Below are 20,720 nucleotides of genomic sequence, written 5' to 3' on the forward strand. Positions count from 1 at the left end.
GCAGTCTCGTTTCGCCCCAGTGAGTGGTAAACTCAACAACGAAATATAAACCTGTTGCCGGTGTGCAACGTTGTTCATTCGATTATTCTCAATGTTTAATTTGTTTTAAGAAAAAGGAGTATGAGACGGACCACACGACCGAGTATGAATATTTTTTCAAGTTGCTGGCCGAAAGCTAAACTGGGGCGTGATCCGTTTCTTCAAGTACTGTGAATTCTGCTAGGAGCTCGCTCCAGACGCAGCAGGGCAGAACTACTTGCTCAATCCATGCCATCTATACGTCTACCGACACCGTTAAGACATGGCCATCAAGACGAGGAGCAGTCAGTCTCTGACAAAATTCGCAGTGCCAGGACACTCGCCTGGAAGAGGACAAGTGGATGGAAAAGGTTTTTACCAGAACCAGATATTACCAACTGTATTGCGTTCTCCAAACTGAGGTGTATCATCACACTTGTATCTCTCGTACTTTTCGTTACCGATATACCCCGTACGGGTCTTGGAGTCAGCAATCTGCAAGATTATTATCCTTTCCCACTCATGCCCAGTACTGCGGTTCGCTTCGGACCGTTCAACTACCCGGTTTTACACATTTGGCATCGAGACAATGGAAACAATAGTGGCAACAGTTTTCCCGTCTTTACAGGGCTTAAGGGTGTCCAACCAGTTTCCGCCGCTCGAGTATGGTCATATCAATACGACTCAACCTCGGTCGGTCTGCGTGGGGCTGTCGAATTGCTCAACGTGACTGAGTTCCCATCCTTCTTGCTCTACAAGCCACTACCTGGTCAACCAGCAACAAACGCAACCAGTCTAGTGGACCTCGGCACAGTCTTCAGCATGCTCGATGCCTTGATTACCGCCTCACGGACTCATCTACGACCAACAAAAACAAACTCACCAGTACTGCGATATGCCACGAAGCACAACTGGATCGACCGTCTGCATCACTACCTCGCCGGCTTTGCTGCCAAGAATTACGCTTGGAGATTACACTCGCTACATGCCCCCAACATCTCCCACAATGCGCTTGCGATATGCTCCAAGGACGGCTTCGAGCAACGATCTACGCCACGTCCTCGCTTCTGCAATCATCCTGGTATCTGGAAATGCAAACATCCACTGAACGCGTCATTGCCCGACGTCCGACTTTGGGACCACATGGACCTGCGTCTTCAATCATTGCAGCAACAATATCCAGACTTAAGACTCGATGTGGTAGTGGTATCTTCGCAGAGACCGTCGTCCACATCGGGAGGAAAACGCTCTACTTTCTACATCTACGAGGCACTGGAAATCGTCGTGTTAACCAGAGGCAGACGTTGTGTCGAGGATTCTGGTACAAAGATCACAACGTGCATGGCGGTGTTTGTAGACGACTATCGCTACGAGCGCGATATAGTTCGGACTAATCTGGTCGACTGGTACAGGATCGTTTCGATACTACGAGGTGGTGCACAGGTATACGTGTGGATTCGAGTATTATTGCTGGGATATGGGGCGTACACTGCTACTTGGAGATCGAACTCCCGGTTGGTATCGATGGTGTCAATAGTATTCAAGATCCCCTTCCAAGTCATCGTGTACTCGAGTTTATTGCCTGTTAGTATGTACGTGGGAGCTCTTGTTCTGGATAATAGTTTTACGGATATCTTTCTGGATTCATACTGGGCTTCAGTAGGAGGAGCTGTCAACTTGAAGTGGGTCCCATTTATCCAGACAACGTCAGTACAAATGCGTTGCGTCTGGTTGCTGGCTCTGTTGGCAAGTGGTGTGTTATTCGCTATGAGAAGATTGCGATGCAATGGTGAAGGAATCCTTGGGATTCGTGGACTTGTGATCAGCTTGACAGCTTCACTCACAGTCTTTGGACCGTACAAGAGCGTCTACTATCGTGATATGAACATCACGAGCATTTTTCGCATCCCCGACGAAGGTCCGACGATGGACATCGTGCGCTCGACGATCCCAGGAGATTATTTGAATTCATCGTCCTACTTCTTCGGTAACAGTTTGAAAACCATGCGCTTGTGTGTTACAGCAGTGGGTGGATGTGCCATGGCTGTCAAACTTTTGGGATATATGTCACCTACAACTTCCAGAGGTTACCACATTATTCGTGGAATGATATTCCGATTCTCACAAATTTCTCCATACGGGATCGAACGTCTCTGGACGACCACATCGCCAATTATCCACTTTAGAGCCCCGATTCGTCTACAGAAGGCTCCGAATACGCCTACGTCCAAAGCAACAAACCGCACGCAGATACAGTATTTCTCACCAGTTTCCGGCGCGTCCCGAGTTGTTCCATCGCCTCCTCCAAACGCACGAGGCTCATCACGAACATTCCTCACTACGGACTCGTCATCTCATAGATGTCGATGGTATTCGTGGCTTTTTTGTTGTGTAAAGGACATTGCTGAGGATTTCAGGAGAACTCAGCTATTAACTGGAGCGTTGACTACACGCAGCATCGAATCGCACTCCATTGTACAACTCATGAACATCGCTATGATGACGGATCCGTGGAATTTCTTCTGGCTTCGAGCTATCGGGGTCCAGCTTTACTTGTACCAAATTCGACCTTCTCCAGGCGATCGTAAAAGTTTCTTGCCATTCGCCGTCATTTTACCGTATGCGCCAGACGAAATCGAAGAACGCACGGGGTTAAGCGTCGAAGACTACGAACTTCTTGACTCTGCGAGCTCACGAGACGTTCCGATGTTCATACTGCTTCAATGCGGGTAAAATAGTATCTATTCATCAAGACGAGTACTATAGGCAAACCGAGCTATACGTGGACCTGCATCCGTTACCTTCGTGATCCAAAAATGCGGCTCACACAGCCTCACACTCTGAGAGGCACTAGCACAATGACAGTGATACATCCACTGTCACCAGCTACAAAGGGACAGTGGCAGACTGGAGACGCCGACAACAGACATCAGAGTCATAGCACTAGAACCATCACATGGCACAGAACGTGTAAGTGGCACAAACTCCTACCCCATCCAGATATTCACAACTGTATCGTCCTCTCCAAGCTTCGATGTGTCATCACACTCGTATCACTTGCGTTACTCATGACAGACATCCCAAGAACAGGTCTCGGAGTACGAAACCTGCAAGAATACTATCCAATTCCACTAATGCCCAGCACTGCCGTTCGATTCGGACCATTCAGCTACCCCGTCGTACATATCTGGCGTCCAGACAACAAAAATGGTAGCAGTGGCGATGAAACTGGTGACATCTTATCGGCACAATTCGAAGGAGTCAAAGGTGTTGAGCCCATTTCAGCTGCTCGAGTATGGTCATATCAATACGACACGACGTCTGTCGGTCTTCGAGGTGCTGTGGAACTACTCAATGTGCCTGAATTTCCACCTTTCTTGCTCTACAAACCACAATCGAATCAACCAGGAGCGAATGCAGATAGTCTGCTCCCGTTGAATACCACCTTTACTATGATCGATGGCTTCATCACTGCAGCAGTTTCCCATCTAAGACGAGAAGATAATGTACGATATGCCACCAAACACAACTGGGTCGACCGAATCCACCACTACGTAGTCAGTTTTGCATCCAAGAACCCAGCATGGAGATTGCATTCACTGCATGTAATGCAGAACTTACGCAACATGAAATCACTTGAGATATGCTCCCATAACGGCATTAAACAGCGATCTCCCCCTCGACCCAGATTCTGCAATCATCCAGGTATCTGGAAATGCAAACATCCACTCAACGAGTCACTGCCGGACATCCGACTACGGGATCACATGGACCTCCGTCTTCAATCATTGCATCAACAATATCCGGACTTGGAACTCGATGTGGCAGTGGTTTCTTCGCAAAGACTTTCATCCACATCGGGGGCCATGCGGTCCACTTTTTACAACTACGAAGCGCTCGAGATTGTCGTTTTCACTCGAGGTAGACGCTGCGAGAAGGTCAATAACTCTACCACTTGTAGAACCGTATTCGTGGACGACTACCGCTATGAACGCGATATCGTTCAGACGAATCTCATCGACTGGTATGGCTTCATTTCCATGCTGCGAGGTGGTGCGCAGACGTACGTGTGGATCCGTCTGGCCCTATTGACGTATGGCGCGTATGTTGCTGCTAAGCCGAGTGTTGATGGTAAGATAACGTCGAATTATCGCTGGGTGTCGACTGCTAAGATCGTGCTGAAGATTCCCTTCCAAGTCATCGTGTACTCGAGCTTGTTGCCTGTCAGTTTCTACGTCGTAGCGCTGGTGCTAGACAGCAGCTTCATGGACATTTTCCTCGACTCGTACTGGGCTTCTGTGGCTGGTTCTGTCAATTTTGAGCTCATGGCATTTGTTGATACGACTGCTGTTCAGATGCGCAACGTTTGGTTGTTGGCACTACTTGGCTTCGTGCTAGTTTTCGTCATTAGAAAGACTCGAGACCATTGGCACGACGGCGTTCCAGGCGTTCGTGGTCTTCTCATAAGTTTCACATCCACTCTGACAATATGCGGTCCATACAAGAAATCCTTGCTACGAGACACGAACATCACCAGTGTCTTTCGAATTGCTGATGAAGGATCAACTATGGACATTATCCACTGCAGTCCTGGCAGGTACATGAACTCTTCGTCGTATATTTTCGATGACAGCGCGACCATGCTGCTCTTCTGTATCGGCGCAGTCATGACGGTGGCGATCATCATCAAGTTCTTAGGATCTTTCACGTCGACAAGCAGCTGGATACGTCGAGAGACTGAAGGAGTCGTCCTGAGCTCGACGCCTGTTGTCCCCGGTGGGGCGAGGTCTCTGTGGCCGGCGTCTGTGATGAGCATTCGCTTCCACGCTGCGACGAGACATCCAATGCCTCGACAAGGACGAAGCAAACCCCACGTGGCTTCGTCACCAACGATCGATATGATCCCTCGACAAATGAGGGGATTTAGTCTTGCAGTTACTGGTAATTTGCGACGTGGAGTGCATTGCTGGTCGACAGAGTATCGCTCTATTATCCAGCTGATGAACGTCGCTATGATGACCGATCCGTGGAGTTTATTCTGGCTTCGAGTGCTTGGCATCCAGCTCTATCTCTACAAGATCCACAACGAGGTTAGCAGTACTAGATCTGGTATATACGCAGTTATTTTACCATTCCGAGAAGACGAAGTGGAAGAATACACAGGCATGAGCTCTGGGGAGTATCAACTACTCGACTCGGCGAACTCTAGAGATATCCCAATGTCCGTGTTGCTACAATGCGGGTAAAAGTTAGTATATCGAGTTAACGTCACCTTTCCCCCGCTTTACGCTGTTGGAACTCCGATTTCCATGGGAAAACACTCCCCTATATTTCGATTGCACAGTCTATCCATGAGGTAGACAGCTAACTTGTCATGTGTCCACCACTTGCTTTAGTGATCGTAAGTGTTACGACTGAGACGACCCAGTCCGTTCAACGCAGCGACACGGTAAGCTTCGGCCAGCGTCGGATAGTTAAAGACAGCATCGCGGAAGTACGTGAGAGAGCAGTCCATGGCCATCGCCACTTGTCCAATGTGAATAATCTCCGTCGCTCCCTCTCCGATGGCGTGCACACCAAACACCTTGAGTGTGTCAGGATCGAACAGAATCTTCAACGTGCCGCCAGCCATGGCCCCCATCATCTGGCCTTTAGCCAGCTCCGAGTACTTGGCGATTCCAATCTCGTAGTTGACGCAATCCTTCGTGAGTTGCTGCTCCGTCTGCCCCACCATCGAGATCTCTGGGATTGTGTAGATGCCGTACGGGTAGTTGCCGTTCTCTAGTTGGCTCGTAGCGGCGAGTTCTTCGTCCGGATTCCACATGTGGCACGACGCCAGACGGCCTTGTTCCATGCTCGTGGAGGCCAGTGCTGGAGCTCCAATGCAGTCACCAGCAGCGTAACTAGAAGAGATAAGCCAGCAATAGAATGAGTACGAAGATAGAGGATATAAAGAGATACTGCACACTCACATGTGAGGCTGGTCAGTCTGGTAGTTCTTGTTCACGTTGATCAGGCCGCGATGATTACGAGAGAGCCCCACCGCTTCCAGGTTCAGTCCGTCTGTGGCTGCCTGTCGACCCACGGTGTACAACAGCGCGTCGGCACTGAGCACCTTACCGCTGTTAAAAAACACCTTAACTCGCTTGTCCGTCGTCTGGAAGTAGCGTAAAGGTTAGATAACGGTTGTCAACCAACTCGTCATAACGTTAACGTACCTCTACTTTCTTGACGGTCTCGCCCAGTAGGAAACGCGCTCCATTGCTCTGCATCTCGTACGTGAGGTTGCTGATGATCTCGCTGTCGCAGAAGGACAGAATCTGCGGATAACACTTCCGTTAGTCCACAATTCTCTCGTCTCTAGTACTTAAAAACACTCACATCTGGTCGTCCATCCACCACTGTGACTGTGTGGCCAGGCACGACGTTCACCATGGACGCGTATTCCATGCCAATGACGCCGGCGCCCAAGACGATGAGCGAGCGAGGCAGTTGGTGCATGTCGCGACTGAGGATCTGGTCGCTGTCAATGACGACCTTACCGTCGATGGGGATGAGCGGGTTGTGCGCGGGTCTCGTGCCGCATGCGATGAGGAACTTGTCGGCTCTGATGCGAGAGAGCGAGTCCAGATTGCTGCTGCTGCCTGAGACTGCGCCGTTCTTCTTCTTCTGGTCGTTGTCGTCTCGGACGATGGAGATTTCGTGCTCGTTCTCGAAGCGCGCAAAGCCTGGCACGACGTCCACTCTCGCAGCCTTGAGCTGGGCACGCACCACGTCCTCCTCGGAGCTCACGACGCGCTGCACACGATACAGAATGTCCTCGATCGTCACGGTCTTCATACTGTACGATTTGCCATAGAAACCGTGGTGGCGATAGCCTGACAGATGTAGAACAGCCTCGCGGAACGTCTTGGACGGGATCGTGCCCGTGTGGACGCACACGCCGCCCAGGCGCGTCTTCTTGTCCACGATGGCCACGCGTTTGCCCTGTTTGGCGGACTCGAGCGCGCACTGCGTGGCGGACGGGCCGCTGCCGATCACCACCAGGTCGTAGGCCGCCACCTGTGGCTTGATCGTCGAGAACAGTCGCCCGCGCAGCAGCGGAGCCGAGCGAGTCGCCGCGGTCAAGAACCCCACCATTGTCATGCGTCACCAAGTCGGGAAGTGTGAGCCCCATGTTGGAAGAGCTATCGTGATTGGTTGAAAGGATAATTTTGGTTAAGTTGTGCGTGGTGTGCACCACGTGATTTTTAAAAAAAGCGCTTTCCTAGGAAAAGTGTTTCTAACAAGTCACTCTCTGCTACAACAAAGTGTTTTTTCCAATAATTATTTTGAAGTTGTCAAAATAAAGATGTTTTTTTCTTGATAAAAAAACTGCTTTTTACGCACTTCTTTGCGCTACTTTTAGGTCGATCGCAAAGTAACACGTCACAAACCGACGCGGGTAATTGGTACTTGCCAATTTCGACGCACAGCACAAGATGGCTCGCAACGAGGAGAAGGCGCAGTCGCTGCTGAACCGATGGACGTCCATGAAGCAGGACTTCGCGGACACCTTCAAGAAGTGAGCGGCGCTGGCTTTGCATGCATCTATCGTGTCTTTAACGTTATTGCTGTTTGCTGCAGTCGGCGGCCGTATCTCGCCTCGCAGTGTGACAACCTGAAGGAAGCTGAGCGCTGGAGACGGCAGATTATCCGCGAGATCTCCAAGAAGGTGGCGGACATCCAGAATGGTGCGTGCTGCAGTCTCTATCTATTGCTATCGAGCTTCATGTTGACTTGGTTGCTGCTGCCAGCCGGCTCCAGCGAGCATGTGATCCGAGACCTGAACGACGAGATCAACAAGCGCATCCGCGAGAAGCGCCACTGGGAGCGGAGGATCGTACAATTGGGTGGGCCGGACTACAGCAAGTCACAGCCACAGGCCTACGATGCAGACGGCACCCCAGTGAGTTCGGTTGGAGGTTACAAGTACTTTGGTGCAGCCAAGAACCTCCCAGGTGTGCGCGAGCTCTTCCAGACGGAGGAGATCGAGCCTCGTAAACGCACTCGACAGGATATGTACAAGCACATCGAACCAGACTACTACGGATTCCGCGACGACGAGGACGAGCAGCAGCTGAAGGACGAGGAAGAAGCGGAGAATAGACTACGGCAGCGAGCTATTGACGGCTGGAACACCGCTGAGGCCAAGCGCAAAGCCCAGGTCGCAGAGCTGGTACGTGTCACTGCTAAACAATGCTGTTGGTGCTGCTGAGGAGCGCCTACTAACATCGTTTACTTGCCTACGCATACAGCAAAAAGGAATACCCACGGCATGAACAGATAGATAAGGTCACGAATAGGTCATGCCAGTCGAATGGTAGTCTGCTAGTGGAAGGCTATTGCTGCTGCAGGCACCAGAGTCGTCTTCGATGTTAGACCAACTCAATAATGACAAGCGTTGCTTCCGCGGGGAAGATTGTTGATTTTTTTTTCTTGTGTTTTTTATTCATGAGTGTTGACGTGCGGAAGACGAGGGGGTATCAACGCGTCTGCTTTGTTCGGCCTGACGTCCCCCCCCTTGTAGTCAGCCGCTCGCTCCACCCCGCCGCGGCCAATAATTACAGGAGGAGGAGGGCCGCACGGCTCGACTGCTGATCTGTACTTAGTCCTTGAAGTGGCGGATGGGGTTGGCCTTCTGGGCCTTGCCGTACTCCACAGAAGCAGCCTGCCACTCAGCCGACGTAGTCTTGGGCTCGCCGCGCACGGCACCGCCGAGATCCGGGCCTATTAACAGCAAATAGAGCAATTAATAAACATAGTTCCGCACCTTGGAAATGCAGCTGTGTGGACGCACCAGTGTAGCGGAAGAAGGCGAAAGTGCCGTATGCCGCGCCAATCAAGGTGGGGATGATGACGGCCATGGTCTTGCCCTTCGAGGCGTTCTGCGAGAGCTGGTAGAACATGCTGCTGACGATCGGTCTACGACTAGGGGTGGCTTTTGGAGACTGTCATGAACCACCAGCAGTCCCCCTCGTTTCTGGGGTCACGGTCAAAGTTGCAAAGACTTGCGGCATCCAGTAAATACCGCTGTGAGCTGCAAGCATTTATCCAGGTTTAAAATTCAGTACATCATACTAATATCAAGATGCGGAGTCGCGCATAAGCTTTTCGCACATTAACTCAAAAGTGCGGTGGTTCGCTTTTCCAAAAGTGGGTGTGCACACCGACATAATAGGAGGCAGACGATTCGCTGATCGCTTCAACGTACCAAAGCTAGTTTACATGTACTTCAGCGTGTGTATCATTCACTTTTATCGGAGCCATAAGGCTCCTCTTCTCCGTGTAGTAAATATTTCCAACTAACATCCGTATGTGGTTCGCTGCTGCCTCATCAATTCAGCTCCTGGATAACTGGGCGTGGCTTGTTGCTCGGCTTCTCCAGCCGCATCTTAAACGATGATTCCTCCTCCTGCTTCGAACCTGAACTCGAATCAACTACCTTTGTGGCGGTTGCCACCTTGATCTGTGCCTCTGGGTCGACTGCTGCGTCCGGCTTTTCCGTGTCGCTATCGTCCTCGTCCATCATACCCAGCGCGAAATTCTGTTGCAGCGAAGCACATCGCTGTTATTAGCAAAACATGACACGAGGGCAACACGCAGTTCGCGTCGTCACCACAATTCACCGCTGCAACGCACCATTTCAATTACAGGAGCTTTGCCGTCCTTCTTCTGCTTCTTTTCCTCGTTGCCACCAGTCATAGAATCGTCGCCGTCATTGTCACTCGGGTCCTCGGCTTCTTCCACTTCAATGTTGTGCTTGGCACCTTCGCCAGCTGCTACAGCCTCGCTCAGCTTCTTGTTTTCCTCGGCCATTACTGGCAGGAACGCTTCCAGCTTGGAAAATACTGTCGAAGAAGCAGCATCAATGCAATCGAGCGCATTAAATACATTAGTATAACAGCCACAGAGCCACATTCACTTTTGCTAAACTCGACGAACATGCGCTCTTGGGCAAATTCGGGAACGACGGCGGCTTCTGCTTGTCCTGCATTGTGCTGTTCTCTGTTGTTCTCTGCTTGTCAAAATGCAACACTAGCCGTCAGCATTTAATGCACCAAATAAACGCATTGTCCACAGTCATAGTTGCAGTCCTCACCTTGCCGGTCGGACAAGTGTCGAGGCTTCGCTTGTTTGAAGAGCTGCCGTCCACGAAGTCCGTACCGCTTCGTCAGTCTCAAAAGTGTTTTACACCACTTGAACACTAAATAATGTGGTGCACATTGCTATCAACCGATGTTGAAGCGACGGATGGCTACACTGGACATGAACTCCATCGGGCGGAGATCGGTGCGCCCCAAGCAGCGGCATCGCGTGTCCAGTCATCTGCATTGGCTGCGTACCGCTGCCAAGGCTAAGGTGGATGTGGTGGCGCAGCAAGTACTGGACCACGACGAAGGTATCTTCGGAGCAGTGCGAGCCAATGACACCAATGCTGTGCTCCGTCTCATCGCCACGGATGAAAATTGTTTGACGCTGCGGGACTCGGTGGGGGCAGCTCCTGTGCATATCGCGTTCCTATTTGGCCACTACGAGCTTGGTAAGCGCATTGTACTGAGATGCAGAGTACTCGCCTCCGTTACATACACATCCAACAATCCATGTGAACCTTCACCATACGAAGGCGAAAATATTCTCCACATCGCTATTATTCACCGCCAGACAGAGCTCGTTCAGTGGCTCGTACGCGAGGTACCACAGCTGGTGCGTGCTGAGACCACCGGCAAGTTTTTCAGCCCCACAAAGGCATGCTACTTTGGAGGAACCCCTGTGCTCTTCGCCCTTGCGTCCAACCAGATCGAGATGGCGCTGCATATTCTGGAGACTGCAGAGCGACTGCAAGACGGGGAGGACGAAGGGAAGGATCTAGCATCCATTTTCTCGTGCGATCGGTTCGGTAATAACGTACTCCACCTCGCAGTCATCCGTGACTTACCCGACGTCTACGATTTCGCGTTACGGTACGTCATTAGGCTGCTGTCCAAGCAACTTACGCCGACCAAAGTTGGTCCGGTAATATATGAGGAGAAACCAGATAATGAGACGCATGAGGTGGAGAACATGGTAGTCGTACAAAGTCCAGGAAAGTCGTCACTATCGATGAAAGAACCCCCTCCTGCGACGATTGACTATAGAGAGGGCGACATCAACCTAGTGGAATTTCTCCAAAGCACCAGCGACTCTGGATACGAGCGAATGCTTTGCTTTCTGATGCATCGCAACTCCGACGAGTTGACTCCGCTATCTCTCGCTGCGGCTATCGGTCAACAGCGAATGTTTCAGCATCTCTTCAACCATTCGTCTTCGATCGCGTGGCGCTATGGCCCCATCACTGCGATCCACGTGCCGTTGTTCGATCTCGAGCAGCCAGAATTGCGACCAGCTCCAGACTTCGGGCGCTTTCAACGTATTCACGACTTAATCGAGTCCTTACCGTATCCATTAGCACCAAAAGGAAGAAAAGGTTATCGGACTGCCATCCAATGTCTCTGCTCGACTGAGAAAATCTCCAGTACGCTTCAGGATAACCACAAAGTGATACAAGAAATGGTGTCAAAGCGGCTTGAAATGCTGAAAATGATGGAAATCCAGCAACTCTTGCACAAAAAGTGGAAGTACGTTGGAAAGCAGCGATTTCTCTGGCGTCTGGCAGTTTACTGTGTCTTCCTTATGCTGCTGAATGCAACTACACTCGCTCCTTACAGCAAATACAGCGATGGCTCACGGGGAGACGCAACAGGACTGGGTTTCGCCGAAGTGGGGGCACTACTGCTAGCCGCTTTGAAGTTTATGAACGAGAGCAACCAGATGCTGCTCAACTCTCAAGGCTACGTGACGGAAGGAGATGCTGGTCGACTGGACAATATCTGCACTACTGTGACGAGTATTTCGCTCTTTACGTCCACAATCGCGAGACTTGCACATCAACAGGAGGTAGGAGACGCTCTGGGCGCTGTTGCACTTATCTTCGCTTGGTTTTACATGTTTTTCTTCTTGCTGGGCTTCCGCACCACTGGACCCTTTGTGATCATGATCTTGCGAATGATCGCACACGATATCGTGCGGTTTTTCTTAGTTTACAGCGCCGTTTTGGTCGGATTCTCGCAGGCCATTTACGTGGTACATGATGGTCGAGTTGGGCCCCATGCACTGTTTTTGAGGATGCGTACGCTATTAGTCATGGGCTTCACGGGTGAGGTCAATTATGACGATAACTACGGCTCCGGTGGCCGTATGAATCCGCTCACTCAAGTGCTGGTACTGTGCTACGTTGTCCTCGTCATGATCATCCTCGTCAACTTGCTTATCGCCATGTACGTCAAGTATACTGTTGCATTTTGACACGATCACAACTAATATTCTTTGTCTGGTCGTTAGGATGGGTAACACGTACAGTGAAGTGCTGGAGGAATCCGAACAGCGGTGGATTGCAGAGCGAGCAAATATTATGGCGTCCATCGACAATCAATGTCCTACTGAGTGGAATCAGCAGGCTCGGAAAGCGTTTGCAATCCCTCTACAGAATCGCAACGGTGAAGAGATGCTGTATCTTGAGATGGAAGTGACGAAGCTCGCCGAGTGGATGCACGATGATTGATAACTCTCCGAAATACTATTTTTCACGCTGCGGGAGGAGATAATGGACGCCGCTCAGTTATCTCAGCAGACTCGATATTCATGCCGTCATTGCTATCTGGATGCGTCGCTGAAATCTCTGTTGGTATCCGGTTTTCACAGTTGGTCTCCCCAACAACCTGATGGTTACCTGCAAATTCTCCAGGTATATATGACGGAGTGGAAGACACGGGATCATTCTGCTCCGCGCAGCTACTTACGTCCTTGAGCTTTGTGTGCAGCAGCTGATCCAATACTCTCTGTTGAGACGCCAACCGCTCGTGCAGCAATCGGTTGCGCTCCTCCAGGTCTTGTCGAAGTATTATCGAGGGCATCTCTTGGCTCGAAATTTCGTCTGTTTGGGTTTCAATAGTCTTTCTATCTTCACACGCTGTATTTGCAGCAGTCTTTCGTCGTCGTACTGTGCGAGTCTCAGTCTTATGCTCTCCTAGTCGTTCTAGGACAGTAACTTTGAACCTGGAGCTTCGTTCGAAAGAACAGTGCTCGTTGTCAACTTGTGTTATCCCTGATTTAACGTCATCATCCCCAACGGACTTTGGTCGATTGACAGACTTGCTGTCATGTGGATCTCTGGAAACGTGGAGCTGCTCGAACAGTTGCTGAATAACAAAATGTCAGAGCTCTCTCGTAAGAATAAATACGTCCTGCCGGTCTCACCTGCATACGCGCAATACTGGCCTTCACCTTTGCGTCGACAAAAGGCTTATCCTCTTTCTTCAAAGCCATGTCTCCTGTCTCCTTTGCAAAACGCACGCTGTTCCTCCTTATTGCGACTTTCGCCGGCTCGAACGTCTCCGTCTGAGTAGATCGCGTCATCTTGGTGATCGAGGGTGGAGCAACTGCAGCCGTTGCACTCAACTGCTCCACCTCTGCCTTCAGCTGCGCCTTCTCGTCCTCATGGTACTGGATGATCTTCAGTAATGCGTGCACACTGCGGTCGTACTCGGCCATCCACTCGGTCTCCTTTAGTCGAAGCTGCTGCGCCATCGACGTTTCTGCTCGGTGTGCGTAGGCTTGAAGCTCAACGACCTGCCTCTCCGCCTCTTGCCGAGCCATACCATATCTCTTCAACTGCACGCGAAGTCGCTTGTTCTCGTCCAGCAACGAAGCAATGTCGCGCCGTCGAGTCTGCATCTCAATGCGCACGAAACGACGCGAATGGGCAGAAATGTAGCCATCTTTTTTTTTTAATGTGTAGCCATCTCGTCAGACTTCACTTCAGAAACGAGTTGCAACATAACCTTGACAGATGTTGCATTAGTAGCATAATCCGTCCAACTGCACGTTTATGCGTCCAGCGCAACTCGTCTGAATGTTGCGCTTTAGGTGGGCGGCTCACAACGTCCGAGCTGGTTCAGTGCAGCGTCAACGTCAGGACATGAAGCCCTTCCTGCAGCGTGGCGCATCCCTCGTCGCCCATGCGCGCCACATGAGCAGTCTGCGTGAACAGGCCGTGCGCGTCATGGCCAGCAAAATTCGCGCGGACCTCGAGACGAACCCCAATCTGTGGCTCAGCGCTTCGGCCGTGGTACATCTTGCTGTCTTGACTGCAATACTCTGGTGCTCTTCTATTGTCTCTAACTGCTGCAATTTAACCGCTTACTTTAGGATGAGCCCACAGTCTCCATTCTGGATCCGGCACCCGGATACGCACTCGCAGGTGGAGGCCCAGAGCTGCATCATAACCTCAGCCTCGACTTCGACCAGTACGAATCTGCATTAGCAATACCGCCGCCACCAATTCATCAGACTAACCACTACATTATTGAATATTGAAGACCCATGGGCAACGTGGACGTGCCACTGGCTTACCTTCCCATAGACCCGATCAATCTGGCCGACCCGTTCACACTCGTGAAGCAGGATATGGTCAACGTCAACGATAGTATCAAGCGGATCCTCGGATCGGACCACCCCGTACTGGCCGCAGTGGCGCGCTACTTCTTCGAGCACGACGGCGGCAAGAAGGTGCGCCCCACTATGGTACTGCTGGTAGCTCGAGCTGCCGAGGCTCATCGTCGCGCCATGGATACTCCTCTGCCAGAGACGCAGTCTGAGGAGTACACGCACGCTGCACAGCAGCGTCTCGCCGAGATCACGTGCGTTGCTCCGGTTATATGTAATTCTATGTTGATATTAACTGTAGGCCTTGTTGTTGTTGCAGTGAGATGATCCACACGGCCAGTCTGATGCACGACGACGTGATTGACGAGGCCGACACACGTCGCGGCCGGCCGTCCGTGAACAAAGTGTTCGGTGGCAAGATGGCGGTACTGGCCGGCGACTTCCTGCTGGCGCGTTCGTCCGTGTCGCTAGCTCGTCTGCGCAATCTGGAGGCTGTGGAGCTCATGTCCACGTCGATCGAGCACCTGGTCAAGGGCGAAGTGATGCAGATGAAGAACGCCGACGCCCGTGACGACATTTCTCCCTTTGAGTATTATCTACGCAAGAATTACTACAAGACGGGCTCTCTCATGTCCAACAGCTGCAAGGCGGCGCTGGTACTGGGCAAACACGACCAACACATCTGCGACTTGGGCTTCGCTTTTGGCCGCCACATCGGCCTTGCCTTCCAGGTAATACAAACAGACGTTGAAGTTATTGTTGAAGTGGCGATTTCGATGGTCGACACTATAACTAACTTCTTTTTTTTATTTTCTTATTCAGTTGATTGACGATGTGCTGGATTACGAGGGCGTTAATACGGGTAAACCGTTACTAGCCGACCTTAAATCGGGGTTGTCAACGGCTCCATTGCTGCTCGCACAGGAGGAATTCCCCGTGCTGCGTGAGCTGTCGAAGCGGAAATTCGCTAAGGAGGGCGACATTGAAATGGTTTGTCTGAAATTTGTAAGTTGTCGGTGGACAATATGCGGTTGCTGATGTTTTTATTGTCTCGCATTGCAGGCTAGTGAGCTGGTGGAGAAGAGTTCAGGTATCGCAAGGTCCAAGGCGCTGGCTATTGGCCAGGCAGAGCTGGCAGCCCAGGCGGCCATGCAGTTCGCTCCATCTCCCGCGCGAGATGCCATGGTGCGACTGGCTCAGAAGGTCGTGTACCGGTCCAAATAGAGCTACACCATGCAGGATACTCGTCCAAGGGGACGAGACTCAAAGCAAAATGATAAAAACTTGTTCCTCTAACTAACCAAGACGGGAGTTGCGTGGCGCTTTGACGGCTCGACTTGTTCTACCGTTAGTTGTCCAACGTTTTCTCAGAGCTAACTCTCGTGTGCATGCGCCAGTTAGGATGCAGCCAAGATGCAAGAAGCGAAGCCTCGTCCCAGCAGAAAAGCGACGTCCGTCGCATAAAGCATTTCGCTATTTACTACAACGGCAGCAAGCATGGGGATTCAACTGCGTAAGCTGATGCGTTCACGTGTGATCGTGGTGTTCGGCGCTACCAGTCGCATCGGGCGCTCGGCGCTGGAAGTGCTGGCAGCGCAGGAGCAAGTGTCGGTGGCTCTTGTGGCCGCAGTTGAGAGCACCAAGGACCCGCGTGTTCAGCGCTTGAAACACGCGACCAACTGCTTTCTCGTGCAGTGTAACTTCGCACAAGGCGGTGAGGATTCGCTTCGACGTGCTGTACGCAACGCGGACGCTGTGCTTGTCGTTCCTGCGCTGTCCGAGAGTGGCGTGCGCTTTTCGAGGCGTGTCGTCGACGCTGCGGCGGCGGAGCAAGTCTCTAGAATCGTAGTGATCAGCAGTATCCTGTCTACCCCTGAGTTGTTGGCTCGCTGTCGCCGAGAGCACGCCAAGGAGCGGCCAGCAACGGAAGCGGTCGGTGAGACACCGACGGATGTTGCGGTGTTGGAAGGCTACGAGGCCGTGGAAGTTCACGCTAGAAACCAGCTTCCCGAACCAGGACGTTGTGTGTCTCTACGCATTCCTCTTCTCATGGAGACACTGCTCTACTGTCGAGACGAACTACTGTTCGCCAACCGGTTTATCGGGTGCTTTGACACGGATTCGCACGTGCCCTGTATCTCCGTTCGTGACGTTGGATACGCGGCGGCTGAAGTGCTGGCAAATCCCAAGCGGAAATACGAGTCGGTGTATCGATTGACAGGAGGAATCAACGCTAGCTGCAGCCCCAACGAGCTGGCTCGTTATCTGACGGAGTATCTGGGACGAGAGATCAAGTACCGCAAACTGAGCGACGCAGATTTCCTGCGTGTGATGAAGGAGAAACACACGCCCGAGCAAGTGGCTCAAGGCACTGTTGGTCTTCGGATCTTCCTGGAAGCTCACAGTCTACCAGATCAAACTGAGAAAGAGGAACCCCGTGCATTGCATCTACCTGAAGCATTCCGCAGCACGAGTGACTTTCGACTGCTGACCAAGCGAGATCGAATGAATCCCCGCCAATGGCTGCAACATCACGCGTCTGCGATGTTCGCTCGGACGCCGCAGAACCAAGTGCAGTTGTTCGTTGTGGGCTCGGGTGAAGCTCTGTTTCTCGAAGTGAGCAAGTTCGTGGCGAGTCAAATCACTGCACCGTCGGCGCTTCCGCCGCGTGAGGTTGGGGAGAGCGCGATCCCGACTGTTCTACCTGGTCGACACAGTGGCGATGGAAGTCTACAGCAGGCCAAAGTAACGTTGTGTACGGTTAAGGCCGCACCTGGAGTCTCTGGACGTAGCAGATCTCCTGGAGTGCCCCTGCCGCCAACGGTGTACCAACTCGAAGGCGCTCCTCCATATCCGATGGCAGACCTGTTGAAGCAGCTTTCGTCACTGGATGTCGTGCTACTGATCCCTCCACTCCGCCTTGGAGGTAGAGCGTGTCTGGACGTGGTGCGTGCTGTGGTGCACTCTGCTGTGCGTGCGAACGCTTGGGGTGTGGTGCTCGTCAGCTCGATCTTCGTCGGGTCTCCTACTTCTCAGCACAGCGCCATTCTGGAACAACTCGAGGAGATCGAGAGCTGCGTCAAGACGTCGGGAGCCGCGTACACGATCTTACGTCTCCCGTTGTTCATGGAGTATTTTCTAGCGCTGTCCAATTGCGACGAAGCCAGCGAGGGACTGGGTAGTCTGGAAGAGGAGAACAAAGAGGTGCCTATCGTCGGTGATGAGGAATTTGAAGCGGAGGTGGAAGCCGAGACCCAAGACGAAGTGGAATCTGCAGAGATGCAGGCGTCCATGTCGTCTCCTCCGTCGCGCATGATGTGGCCGCTTCTGGAGCCGTCGTTGGCGTCTTCGAGGGTGTATCTGATGGCACTCGAGGATGCAGCGAAGGCTCTGGTGGCTGCAGCCTTCACGTTCCCACTACACCGTGGGAAAACCAAAGGGCTCTACACTTCACGCGTGACAATTAAAGAGGTGCAGCGTATTTTGCAACGCCACGCCAACAAAGCGCGTCCCGTGCGTCTGAGCCGCGTGGATGCACTGAAAGAGCAACCAGGACGGGAGTTCTGGCGCGTTGCCTACTGGCCGCGAGCGTACACGCAGCAGTTTCTTGAGTGCGCGGTGGAGTTAACGAAGAACGTGCAGACTGCAGCGGAGACTTCAGCGGCAGTTGGTGGTGAGATTGACACGAGTGCGATGGTTCTTCCTGTCTCGCAGAGCTTCGAGGATCTCACCGACATCCCGCCGCTTACACTCGACCAGTGGGCGGAGATCAACTCCAAGCGCTACACGACTGAACTCGCTGCTCACTGAACCAATGACTGACCTGTTGACATGCTTGTGCTATAGCGTATTGACGGTCAGTGCCAACCTAACGAAGCTCGAGCAAGAAGACAAATAGGTCAATTTCAATTTCGCTTATGCATATACAAGAACCTGCGCTCCCGAGTACTTAACCACTTAGTCTCGGATCTTCTTCCAAGCCGTCACGGTCTCCGCCGTTACACGAGCTTCCGTCGCGCTCTCCTGCGTGAAAACAGGAACTTCCGCCGTCGCGAGCAACTCGAACTTGTCTTCCAGCACTGCAGGCGTCGCCTCATCACTGGGCACCACCACTAGAACCTCACCACACTTGACTTGACGTCGCAGTTTGGCAGCAGCTACTGTACCTTCACGAGCCACAAGAGGCTTGTCCGTCATGTCCGAAGTCGACGAAGCCACAAACGACTCAAGCGCTTGCTCGCTCTTGCGTCGAAGATCTTCAAAGAGGCCCTGGCAGCTCGTTCCTGCAGCCTCATTCGACTCGCGACCAGCACCTGACACCACCACACGCTCAGTAGAGCGGAATGGGTTTCCGTTCACGTATGGGGGCGGAGCATTCACGTCCGTCGTCGCCAGCGTGATAGCGCCTTCATCGTCCATCTTCTGCTCCACGACACGGAAACCTGCATGCTGGAAGAAATGCGGCCGGAAATGATAGCGTGCGAACTTGGACGCGCCGTTGTCTCCAGCACTAGCGAAAGATCCGCCCATGATAACATTGTGCTCGCCATCAAAGCACGGCTCACTGAAGTCATCGTAGTAAGGGTGGACGCGGAAACCAGGAAGAGCCGAGAACATATCCTCACACCATTCCCAGGCATTGCCGAACACGTCGTGGAAACCTTGAGCTGTCGGTGGCATGGCGTCCACGGGTGAAAATGACATGTAGGACCAGTTGAGGTTTTTACCAGTAGCTGCAGCCATGCTGGTGCCTTCCGGGATCGTCAAAACATCGTCCGACGACACATCGGCAGAGCGGTCTTTAGCGCCGCGCATTAGCTGATGGATCGGCTCAGTTGTGAGGTGGTAGACCACCTTCTTGTCCGCCTGCTTAGCTTGCTTCCACTTGCAGAACGCCTGGGCCTCGTGAAAATTAACCTGAGCAGGCCAGTTCCACTGCATTGGCACCACGTCGAACAGCACACGCAACTTGAAGCGTTGGCTACCCGAAGGTCCGTCCTGCACCCAGAACGCCGGCCACTTAGTGTTGCGAAAGCAGCGCCATTCCCAGCCCAATTTGCTCCAGTAGGACGGCTCAAGGTAGCCTCCGTCACGCACGAACTCGGCAAATTCACCATTAGATACGAGGAACTTGTTGGCACGGCAAGCCGGCACGTTCACCTCCCGGTGTCCGTACTCGTTGTCCCATCCGAATGACGGGAAGTCGCGCGGCTTACCGATCTGCACCATGGCGGCCGGCACGTCCACGAACTCGTTGACCGGGTAATCCACGCCAGCCACCGGATGCAGCGCGACTTCCGTATTGTCGTACGTTAGAGACTCGTGATAGTCGGGCAGCAGCGACGTGCTACGGAAGAACTCGACCGGGTGTTCCAGCATGAGCATCGAGGACGTCTCATGATGGATACGCTCGTGTTCAAGCGTCATCTGCAGCGCCCAGAGCGGACTACTCTCAGTGATCTGCTCGTGTCCAGGCTCAAGGCCCGGGTGTGTCTCGATAACACTGCGAATGAGCTGGTAGACCTGGCGACGGTAGTCCAATACATCGGCCACGTGGGGCCAGTGCATCTCGTTCTTGCTCATATCATCCCACCGCATTTCATCCACGCCCACCTCAAAGATATGCTCGAAGTAGGGGTTCACAGGTTCCTGGATGAGTCCCGATACCAGGAACTTGTTTACGAAGAAGCTGGTCGGATGACCGTAGTAGAAGATGAGTGGGTGGCGCAGCTGATGCGGCGGTGCCGTCATGAAGGCGCGTTCGCCCTGCAGTGTGGCGAACAGCGCGTCCGTCATGGCCCACGAGTTGTCGAAGTAGTCAAGCATCTCCTGACGCGAGCATGAAAGGAGGTTGGGCATTTTGATGGCATTCAGGCGACCCGTGGCGCGGTCGACGCCCGGGAACGACGGATCCGTACGCGGGTTGCGTGCCGTAGTGAACCAGTCATCGGCACGCTCACCGAACAGGAAGCTGTCGTCATAGACATCCTGGTGCTGCAGCTCTTCGTTGTCGTCCAGCACGCTTGCGGCGGACGTGGCGAAGGTAGAGGATTGGCTCGTTGGAGCCTTGGAGTGCACCGATCGACTGCTGGCAGGCGAGGAGAAGGCCGACAATGGCGAGGCCAATTGCGGTGGAGAAGGAGAAGCACGAGAAGAAGTACGAGCAGTCACGGAGGTCG

The 20,720-nt window shown here is 52.6% G+C and overlaps 11 protein-coding genes across 14 annotated transcripts; 6 read left to right on the top strand and 5 right to left on the bottom strand.

Moving 5' to 3' along the window:
• Window positions 1-540: 540 nt before the first annotated feature.
• Window positions 541-2,751, top strand: PPTG_09119 (hypothetical protein; the record flags this gene model as incomplete). The annotated part of the gene is made up of 1 exon (XM_008903987.1): window positions 541-2,751. One exon carries the CDS (start codon window positions 541-543, stop codon window positions 2,749-2,751), a length of 2,211 nt encoding a protein of 736 aa, XP_008902235.1.
• Window positions 2,752-3,884: 1,133 nt separating this feature from the next.
• PPTG_09120 (hypothetical protein) lies at window positions 3,885-5,264 on the top strand (the record flags this gene model as incomplete). Its single annotated transcript, XM_008903988.1, has 1 exon — window positions 3,885-5,264. The coding sequence occupies one exon, from the start codon at window positions 3,885-3,887 to the stop codon at window positions 5,262-5,264; it is 1,380 nt and encodes a 459-aa protein (XP_008902236.1).
• PPTG_09121 (hypothetical protein) lies at window positions 5,192-7,203 on the bottom strand. The gene is made up of 4 exons (XM_008903989.1): window positions 6,400-7,203; window positions 6,237-6,338; window positions 5,991-6,175; window positions 5,192-5,921 (listed from the first exon to the last, which is right to left on the bottom strand). The coding sequence occupies exons 1-4, from the start codon at window positions 7,162-7,164 to the stop codon at window positions 5,411-5,413; spliced, it is 1,563 nt and encodes a 520-aa protein (XP_008902237.1). The 5' UTR covers window positions 7,165-7,203; the 3' UTR covers window positions 5,192-5,410.
• A 215-nt stretch (window positions 7,204-7,418) lies between these two features.
• PPTG_09122 (hypothetical protein) lies at window positions 7,419-8,489 on the top strand. Of its 3 annotated transcripts, XM_008903991.1 has the most exons (4): window positions 7,482-7,582; window positions 7,645-7,751; window positions 7,815-8,236; window positions 8,316-8,489. In XM_008903991.1, the coding sequence occupies exons 1-4, from the start codon at window positions 7,500-7,502 to the stop codon at window positions 8,337-8,339; spliced, it is 636 nt and encodes a 211-aa protein (XP_008902239.1). In that variant the 5' UTR covers window positions 7,482-7,499; the 3' UTR covers window positions 8,340-8,489. The 3 variants fall into 3 exon arrangements, with proteins under 3 accessions (XP_008902240.1, XP_008902238.1, XP_008902239.1); XM_008903992.1 differs by having other exon boundaries at window positions 7,419-7,582; window positions 7,645-8,236; XM_008903990.1 differs by having other exon boundaries at window positions 7,419-8,236.
• Window positions 8,462-9,073, bottom strand: PPTG_09123 (hypothetical protein). Its single transcript, XM_008903993.1, has 2 exons — window positions 8,858-9,073; window positions 8,462-8,787 (listed from the first exon to the last, which is right to left on the bottom strand). The coding sequence occupies exons 1-2, from the start codon at window positions 8,964-8,966 to the stop codon at window positions 8,666-8,668; spliced, it is 231 nt and encodes a 76-aa protein (XP_008902241.1). The 5' UTR covers window positions 8,967-9,073; the 3' UTR covers window positions 8,462-8,665.
• A 207-nt stretch (window positions 9,074-9,280) lies between these two features.
• Window positions 9,281-10,302, bottom strand: PPTG_09124. Of its 2 annotated transcripts, XM_008903995.1 has the most exons (4): window positions 10,160-10,302; window positions 10,003-10,075; window positions 9,700-9,908; window positions 9,281-9,604 (listed from the first exon to the last, which is right to left on the bottom strand). In XM_008903995.1, exons 2-4 carry the CDS (start codon window positions 10,052-10,054, stop codon window positions 9,395-9,397), a joined length of 471 nt encoding a protein of 156 aa, XP_008902243.1. In that variant the 5' UTR covers window positions 10,055-10,075; window positions 10,160-10,302; the 3' UTR covers window positions 9,281-9,394. The 2 variants fall into 2 exon arrangements, with proteins under 2 accessions (XP_008902243.1, XP_008902242.1); XM_008903994.1 differs by having other exon boundaries at window positions 9,700-10,075.
• A 9-nt stretch (window positions 10,303-10,311) lies between these two features.
• On the top strand, window positions 10,312-12,658 carry PPTG_09125 (hypothetical protein; the record flags this gene model as incomplete). The annotated part of the gene is made up of 2 exons (XM_008903996.1): window positions 10,312-12,374; window positions 12,439-12,658. 2 exons carry the CDS (start codon window positions 10,312-10,314, stop codon window positions 12,656-12,658), a joined length of 2,283 nt encoding a protein of 760 aa, XP_008902244.1.
• Window positions 12,659-12,680: 22 nt separating this feature from the next.
• Window positions 12,681-13,830, bottom strand: PPTG_22472 (hypothetical protein; the record flags this gene model as incomplete). The annotated part of the gene is made up of 2 exons (XM_008904321.1): window positions 12,681-13,295; window positions 13,354-13,830. The coding sequence occupies 2 exons, from the start codon at window positions 13,828-13,830 to the stop codon at window positions 12,681-12,683; spliced, it is 1,092 nt and encodes a 363-aa protein (XP_008902569.1).
• Window positions 13,831-14,023: 193 nt separating this feature from the next.
• On the top strand, window positions 14,024-16,016 carry PPTG_09126 (hypothetical protein). The gene is made up of 6 exons (XM_008903997.1): window positions 14,024-14,224; window positions 14,305-14,402; window positions 14,475-14,795; window positions 14,861-15,272; window positions 15,364-15,531; window positions 15,604-16,016. Exons 1-6 carry the CDS (start codon window positions 14,075-14,077, stop codon window positions 15,763-15,765), a joined length of 1,311 nt encoding a protein of 436 aa, XP_008902245.1. The 5' UTR covers window positions 14,024-14,074; the 3' UTR covers window positions 15,766-16,016.
• A 22-nt stretch (window positions 16,017-16,038) lies between these two features.
• On the top strand, window positions 16,039-18,577 carry PPTG_09127 (hypothetical protein; the record flags this gene model as incomplete). Its single annotated transcript, XM_008903998.1, has 1 exon — window positions 16,039-18,577. The coding sequence occupies one exon, from the start codon at window positions 16,039-16,041 to the stop codon at window positions 18,349-18,351; it is 2,313 nt and encodes a 770-aa protein (XP_008902246.1). The 3' UTR covers window positions 18,352-18,577.
• Window positions 18,499-20,528, bottom strand: PPTG_09128 (hypothetical protein; the record flags this gene model as incomplete). Its single annotated transcript, XM_008903999.1, has 2 exons — window positions 18,499-20,370; window positions 20,460-20,528. 2 exons carry the CDS (start codon window positions 20,526-20,528, stop codon window positions 18,499-18,501), a joined length of 1,941 nt encoding a protein of 646 aa, XP_008902247.1.
• Between the last annotated feature and the right edge of the window lie 192 nt (window positions 20,529-20,720).

The sequence above is a fragment of the Phytophthora parasitica genome, assembly GCF_000247585.1.
Source record: "Phytophthora parasitica INRA-310 unplaced genomic scaffold supercont2.17, whole genome shotgun sequence".
In the NCBI taxonomy this organism is placed as follows: domain Eukaryota; phylum Oomycota; class Peronosporomycetes; order Peronosporales; family Peronosporaceae; genus Phytophthora; species Phytophthora nicotianae.

Excerpts from the sequence above, each read along its gene's own strand:
- PPTG_09122 (XM_008903990.1), top strand. The coding sequence starts at position 7,541 with ATGGACGTCCATGAAGCAGGACTTCGCGGACACCTTCAAGAAGTGAGC. Across the intron at positions 8,237-8,315 it reads AAGCCCAGGTCGCAGAGCTG|CAAAAAGGAATACCCACGGC; the intron begins GTACGTGTCACT and ends CTACGCATACAG.
- PPTG_09123 (XM_008903993.1), bottom strand. The coding sequence starts at position 8,966 with ATGTTCTACCAGCTCTCGCAGAACGCCTCGAAGGGCAAGACCATGGCC. Across the intron at positions 8,788-8,857 it reads CGCCTTCTTCCGCTACACTG|GCCCGGATCTCGGCGGTGCC; the intron begins GTGCGTCCACAC and ends TGCTGTTAATAG.
- PPTG_09124 (XM_008903994.1), bottom strand. The coding sequence starts at position 9,978 with ATGTGGCTCTGTGGCTGTTATACTAATGTATTTAATGCGCTCGATTGC. Across the intron at positions 9,605-9,699 it reads AAGCTCCTGTAATTGAAATG|AATTTCGCGCTGGGTATGAT; the intron begins GTGCGTTGCAGC and ends TCGCTGCAACAG.
- PPTG_09121 (XM_008903989.1), bottom strand. The coding sequence starts at position 7,164 with ATGACAATGGTGGGGTTCTTGACCGCGGCGACTCGCTCGGCTCCGCTG. Across the intron at positions 6,176-6,236 it reads AGACCGTCAAGAAAGTAGAG|ACGACGGACAAGCGAGTTAA; the intron begins GTACGTTAACGT and ends CGCTACTTCCAG. Across the intron at positions 5,922-5,990 it reads CAGACTGACCAGCCTCACAT|TTACGCTGCTGGTGACTGCA; the intron begins GTGAGTGTGCAG and ends TATCTCTTCTAG.
- PPTG_09126 (XM_008903997.1), top strand. The coding sequence starts at position 14,075 with ATGAAGCCCTTCCTGCAGCGTGGCGCATCCCTCGTCGCCCATGCGCGC. Across the intron at positions 14,225-14,304 it reads GGCTCAGCGCTTCGGCCGTG|GATGAGCCCACAGTCTCCAT; the intron begins GTACATCTTGCT and ends CGCTTACTTTAG. Across the intron at positions 15,273-15,363 it reads ACATCGGCCTTGCCTTCCAG|TTGATTGACGATGTGCTGGA; the intron begins GTAATACAAACA and ends TTTCTTATTCAG.